We start from the raw sequence: 6625 nt of genomic DNA, 5'->3' as shown, positions 1-6625 counted from the left end.
GCTGGAGAAAACCCAGTGCTGATCTTCAAGCCCCAGTGGTGCCTAAGGCAATGCAGCAGCTAAAACCCTCAAGACATGGTCTTCCTCTCCTGTGAAACCCGGAGGAGCCAGACCTCCTGTGCTCAGCCACTTTGGGTGTCCAAACATCATTGCCTGGGGTGGGAAGTGCTACTAATTTCAGCAAAAAAAAGCTTTCTGGAGGCCAAGAGTGAAAGCTGGGGCTGGATGGACGGACGTCTGTCCATCTGCGGCACACAGGACCTCACTGCCACTCTGTGCAAGGCGGGGGAAAGCTTCCCAAAGCCAGCACAGGGGAACTGAGCCCTTCCAGATGCACTGCAGCGGGGCAGGGGTCTCGCCTCTGCCGGCTGCTCCAGTCAATGCTGACATCTGGAGACTACTAATGAGGCTGGGGCAGACCACGGTGAATTATAACTATAAATCTCTCCCTCGGTGAATTCCCTTGAACCTCATCATGGCTAAGCCGGCACGCAGCCTGGGACAGATATCCACAATTTCTCCATCAGCAACTCCGCTCCTCCACTGGACACGCACTGTCTGGAGCAAATGGGCACCTTGCAATAAAACAATACTCTGCAGAATATTAATACTGCACCAGTTTTTACGATTTTTAAACGGAGGCTGCTTCATACCTGAACTACCGAGTCCCAAGGAAACCCACACTGTAATTAAAATACGTAACTGGAAAATTAGCAGAAGGAGCTCAGCAGAAGTGAGAGGTACAGCTGTTTCTGTCCACAGAAGAATCTGCATAGTGATGCCACAGTTTTATATTCAGAGGCATGAAACGCTATTAAAGCCCAATATAAGACATAAATTATTCCATTTCCAGCCACAATCACTCACAGCGGAGATACTGTGGATAAACCTCTCTTTAAAAAGAACTCTGCAAAAGAGAAAATGAGCTTTATACAGTTTCATCCACTTAATTAACAAGCTGCTTGCAGTGCTTACACCGAAGCATGGACTTGGAGACTCATGCACAAATCCACGCACAGAGCATCCCGGTGTGGCCATACCCCAGCACACGGTCCCCCTTCCTATGTCTCCTATCCCAGGAGAATATCCTTGCAACTCCTTCCTTGCCAGCAGGATGCTCTTTCTTCTTTGTTTCTCTTTCCACTTTTCCAAGTGTTTTTTTCTTCCCATGGACAAAAAGCCAAGCGGAGCAGACTCAGCCTGTTGCTGCTACATGAGTCAGTCAAGTGACTAATGCCTCTCCCCCCGGGTTTCCCTCCTCGAGCACATTGCTTCTCCAAAACACCGTTTGATCTCACCTGGGACACCAAAGATAATCAGTCTCAGGCACCGACACGGCGCGGCCAGCTGGCTGTTGAGGCTGGAGGGAATCTGCCTGCCCCTTTACCTTCTGCACCCATCAGCAGGATTAAAATCTCTGCTAGCAAACAAGCAGGCCCGGGGAAAAATCAACACCTGGAGAGCAATAGGAGGAGTCACACAGCAGCCCCAACTCTCCAGCAAGCAAGGGACTGTTTATCAGGCCTTTCTGATAACACAAGAGTGAACTAGGATCTGGATCAGCCACAATCCTCATGGCTCACGGGGTTTCTGCTAAATAACAACCCCCAAACGAGACTGCACGATGACAGTCCTCTGCAGCGTCACGGTCCCTTCCCTTCCCAGGACTTACAACATCCAAGGACCATCATATCAGACATGCACAAGAGGGTACACACCCCTGAATTTGGCCTTATTTTCAGAGGCAGGGCTAGGATGGCATGGCTGTGTTTGCGATGTAGGACTATCTTACTTGGTGTCCCCCCCAGCAGGGACCCAGCCCCACGACTGACCACCTTGCCATGCTGCTGGGACTCCAGAACCAGCTGCAGCCCCAACACACCTTCAGCCGCTTGGCATTGCCTGCATTATTGGCATGTGCGAGACAACTGTTAATTTAAAATCCGTATGGGGCATCCTTTAACCATGCCCTTCGAATTATTTCAAGAGCTGTTTCCCAGTATATGTGGAAGCCACTCATGGTTGATTTTTATGCAGAAACCCAGGAAAGAGAGACCCAGTTAAGAGCTTCTGCAGGTGACAGAAGAGAGGTTGCTGGGAAGAAGCAGAAACCAGGTAAAGCACGTCCTGCAACGTGGTGTATAATCTATAACAATAGAAAGTCCCCCGGTAAGGGAAGTCTCCAGATTCCTGCCCTGAAGTCTACTGCATCCCAAGCTCCTGCAGCCAGCAGCTTTGCCCCCATTTCATGTGTTGCTCTGCTGACATGTCCAGTTTAAGCAGGCAAAACCATGCACTGGCATTTCCACTCTGGATCTCAACCTTAAGGACTGCATCAAGCCGGCCGGGTTGATGCCTACAACCACAGAAAAAAAAAAAAAAACAACCCCAAAAAAACCAAACCTCAGCCTAGAAAAAGCCTTGTAGATACCACACACCCCACCTGGGGCAGGGGCTACATGGTCTAAGGCACCAGATGCCACCAGCCGTCCTGCTGCCATGCAGCAATGTTTCCTCCTGCACGGGCACTGCTGATTTCAAAGGAATCTGGGTCAGGTAAGGATTTATCGTGATGTCTTTCTGGACAAATAGCTGCTGCTGTGGTTCACATTTGGGTTTTCTCTGCAAGGCCCTGACTAGCACGCATTTCACAGATGCTTTTTGCAAAGCCTACTTGTAACGCATGTGCCTCCCTTCAGGTGATATTTGTCAGATTCCTACTATGGAAATGTTTTTACCTCCTGACAATACCCTTTAGATAGTTCCTATGGAGGTGGATGACTCAAGCTTGACATGATGATTTCCATCCACCATTTTTTATTAAAAATACTCCTAGCAGTTCGTAATGTGAAGACAGAAGCTGGTTTTAAAAGGGATGTGGAAACCACAGAGTATGCACAAACTGTGCCACAATTTTATGTCAACCAACAATAGCCAGAAAATCTATATGTAAAACAGTTCCTCCCAGCCTTAATTTATAATCTCATGCATAGAAACCGCTAAGCATATGGCAATAACATCCATCCGAGACCCCACCGTACTTCGCGGTCCCTAAGAGACGGGTTATGGATGGCCTGCCACTTTCAACTTTGTCATTTACTTGATGTTACAAAGTTAAGTATCGCCTAATATAGCTTTCTGCAAGTTAATTCCCTTTGTGACGGTGACAGCTTCTAAAAATCCTCACGCTACTACAGAACTGCAAATAGCAAACACCGCTGCTAGGAATAGACAAGCCATCAGCAGAGTGACCTGCTATCTCTCCAGCCTCTTTCCTTGCTGCCAGCATAGTATTTAAAGCAGGATGGAAAAAAACAGAGCGGAGTTAAAGTCGACAGATGGCTGATGCAAGTCAGAAAAGTTTTCATAGGAGAAAAATAACCGGTCAGAGAAGAGGCAGAGCAGCACCCTAAGCATGCCGCTCTGAACGGCGCGTGTTCATCTGAAAACCTGGACTCCTTCCCCCTTACATTACTTGAAGTCAGAAATATTTTTCATTTCCTGATCTCCATATTATCCTTCATCCACCGCCCGCAGGCTGCAAACACGGAGTATTCGTCGGTATTCACTGCAGGGACGTACAGGGAGAGACACGTTGCGTTCCAGCCAGGCTGCGCAGGGCCTTCGCCCTGCAGCATCCCAGAGCCCACACTTGCAGAAATCTTTCCCAAAGCGAACGGCGTTGAGACACGCAATGCTAGACGCGAAAAAAAGAAAAAAAAAGTCGGCTGGAAAAAACCCGACAGATCAGGCACTTGTTGGAGCCTTGAGCGCAGAGGAGCATTATAGAAAATTCCCACCGACTTCCCCAGCTTCTAAGCTTTAATAATTTAATACGTGTGACCGAAATTTCTCAATAGGCTGGAACTCCCTCGGGACCAAAATCTCATTGAAAAAGAAACCAAGGAGAATTTGGCATCTCTTTCCCAGCCTGTAAGATTAAATGCAAATATGTTATTGGCATCGAGCTCTCACAGCTTGATATATCCACAAAGCTCCCATACACTGACATTAACTTCTCAAGGAAGAACATTTTGTTACTCACCCTGAGATAGTTTATGCTTAAAGGCAGAAAGACTATTTCTGGTTTGGGTTTGGGCAGTGAACAGTGGTACCTTCACCAATTACCAGCACATCCGGGCACTGATCTAGTATTAGTGACAAAACACAGTAAGACGGTGACTGCTGACCTAATATTACAAATAATTTCCAGTGGCTAGGCTGTACTCTGGTAGCTGGCACGCAGAAAAGTCTCTCTTGCTTCTTATGCTGCTCTGGCTTTAGCAGACACGAATCAATTCGGTACCACTTCTGTGTTCGCAGGTGGAAAACAATGGCCTGAGGTTGAGTTCTTCTCTGCTAGGCGAAGAACTGGGGCATATCTTCATGGCAAAGACACAAAGCCCTCGAAAATAGGTGTTTGTAAAGCAAAAGGCTGTCAGAAAAAAATATAACTACATTCTAACAAGAAGTCTGTGCTTAACAGCCAGATAATAAATGGATGATTAGTTAAAGAGCTCTAACCGTTCTCCTGAAGAACGAGGGGGATACTCTTTGTGAACAGAGATGAATGAACTCTGCTGTTCTCCAATTCAATAGCACAGTCATAATGGGGCATCGACCACATTAAATGGATGTAGCACTCGCATTAGCAGCAGCTTGGCTGCTGCCTTCTCAAAAGACGACTCCTTTACACCTAATTCGCTTCATTTGCCGTTAATTAACGGAGATGATCCACAGCCTCTGGAGTGCTGGTTTCTCCTTGGGGAAGGCAGGTCTGGCCGTGGGGCTGTGCTCCGCTGCCTCCCGCAGCTGCTGCTCCCACCCTGGAAGCCGCCGGTGGGAAAGTGATGCCAAGAGGGCTCGCAAAGCTTGCAGACCGCCCGACGTGGCTCGGGCTGACAGCAGGGAGACACGGGAAGGATGGGAATGAGACTGGGCTTCCTTCCCACACCCAGCCACAGACCATTTCCATGCAAACAGCAGGGGAACAAATGAAGGACAAGTTTCCCGTGTGCGACGGGATGGCCCTGACAGTGGGTTGCAGCCCTGATGCCACTTGAATCAGCTCTTGACAGTCGTCTGCAAATCTCAAAGGCAATTACAGCAGACGTGCTCTAATCAGGGTAGGCATAGCAGAAAAACCTTTGTTCTCTGCATTTGAAATAAACTGCAAGACTTCACCCAACGTCCTCCTGTCTGCTCAGCCAACCCCTGTCATCCTGAATAGGGACAACAGGCTTCACCTTGCAACATCATTTGTCATCTATAGGATGCACAGAAGCTAAGCCAGTTCAGTGCTGCTCACCAACTCAAATCTTCAAGGGAACTTCCTGTACCCAGGAGAAGAGCCCAGAAGATGCCCCTGCAGCCCTTGTGTTCCTGGGGTCTTAGCTAAGCTGCGCTGAAAGTGGTTTCTCACATTGCATCTCTCACCTGAACTGCATTCAGCACATACTCATTGGGAAGAAGAGAAGCAGTTACAAATACTCAGAAAACACTGTTTGTACTTAAGTTAATGTAAAGCTCGCAAAAGCAAATCCAAAGGCTCTGAGTTGAAAAGGTTTGAAAATTAAGGTCCGATTTACCAAAGCACAGGTGAAAAGGGGGAGGGTGGGCAGAAACGTTGGCCACCTGTTTTGCCAAAATGCCTCCCAACCTGTCCTGGAAGGACTGTGTCCACCTTGCACCATTCCCTTGCTCATTTCCTCATCGCGTTCTCCATCGAGACCACTGATTACGATCATGGCTTGTACCACATGTCTACTGGGAAGCAAACCAAGAGTTTCAATTTGTTCCACAGCCCTCAAAGACCAGCTGTCAACAATATTAACTTTTGCTTAGAAATGACCCTGGTGAGCCACAAATTGCCTATGAAAGAGACCTTCCTACCACAAACCAGACTGGGAGTCTACCTGGCCTCACATCCCATCTGCAGGGCAGAAGGGATTAGCAGCAACCACCTTCTAGGGAGGAAATTATGGGATCCCACAGGCAGCAGATGTGGACAACCTTCCTGATAGCCTTTGCCAGCCTGAGGCCAGACTGTGCTCCCAATCACTGACCTGGAAAAGGGAATTTTAAAGCTCTTTCCAGCTTCTTAAGCCACAAGCCACCTCCGTGCATCTTGTTATATTGAGACAGAGAGAAACCTCACTTTTGAAAGCCCACAAAGCAAATGAGAAGACTTGCTAGGAAGACAGATTCAGCTCTGCAGGTTCTCAGGAAGGGCTAGAGACATCTTTATAAAAAGATATTAGCCTAACTTCTTCCCTTGCAAAGTTTTGCCCATAAAACGAAGCCTTACTTTTTCAAAAAGCTGCCTTATTTCTAGGCAGAAGGCCAAAATCTGAGGCTAAAACCAGTCTACAGCTCTCAGCATAACTTTGGTCAGGGACCTTTTCTTTGTCCCTGATCTGCTGAGCCATCTCACTTCTGACCTGCCTTTTGCTCCTTGCTTCACGGGGAGAATACCTCTGGTTATTGCATGACAACGCTACAGAGAAGGTGAAAACGAGCCTTTCCCCGTTCCCAGCCCTCTTTGGAAAATCGCAAGGATGTGGCTCACCATCCAGTTCCTCCACGGAGATATTCGCTAGCTGTTCGCTGTCGCTGCCAGCGGAGA

General features: G+C 48.0%; 1 protein-coding gene across 1 annotated transcript in view; it reads right to left on the bottom strand.

Moving 5' to 3' along the window:
• The window catches only part of CALN1 (calneuron 1), a 138301-nt gene that overhangs the window by 108951 nt on the left and 22725 nt on the right, over positions 1–6625 (bottom strand). Inside the window, exon 2 of the mRNA XM_009319275.1 lies at positions 6569–6625. This exon is cut by the window's right edge and continues 73 nt beyond it. Within this exon, the coding sequence (XP_009317550.1) occupies positions 6569–6625 (57 nt within the window). The remainder of the gene's footprint in view (positions 1–6568) is intronic.

This window comes from Pygoscelis adeliae, unplaced genomic scaffold, assembly GCF_000699105.1.
Source record: "Pygoscelis adeliae isolate BGI_AS28 unplaced genomic scaffold, ASM69910v1 Scaffold282, whole genome shotgun sequence".
NCBI classification, from domain to species: Eukaryota; Metazoa; Chordata; class Aves; order Sphenisciformes; family Spheniscidae; genus Pygoscelis; species Pygoscelis adeliae.
Note: the sequence above shows the minus strand (reverse complement) of the source record. Positions and strands in the feature narration are given on the sequence as shown.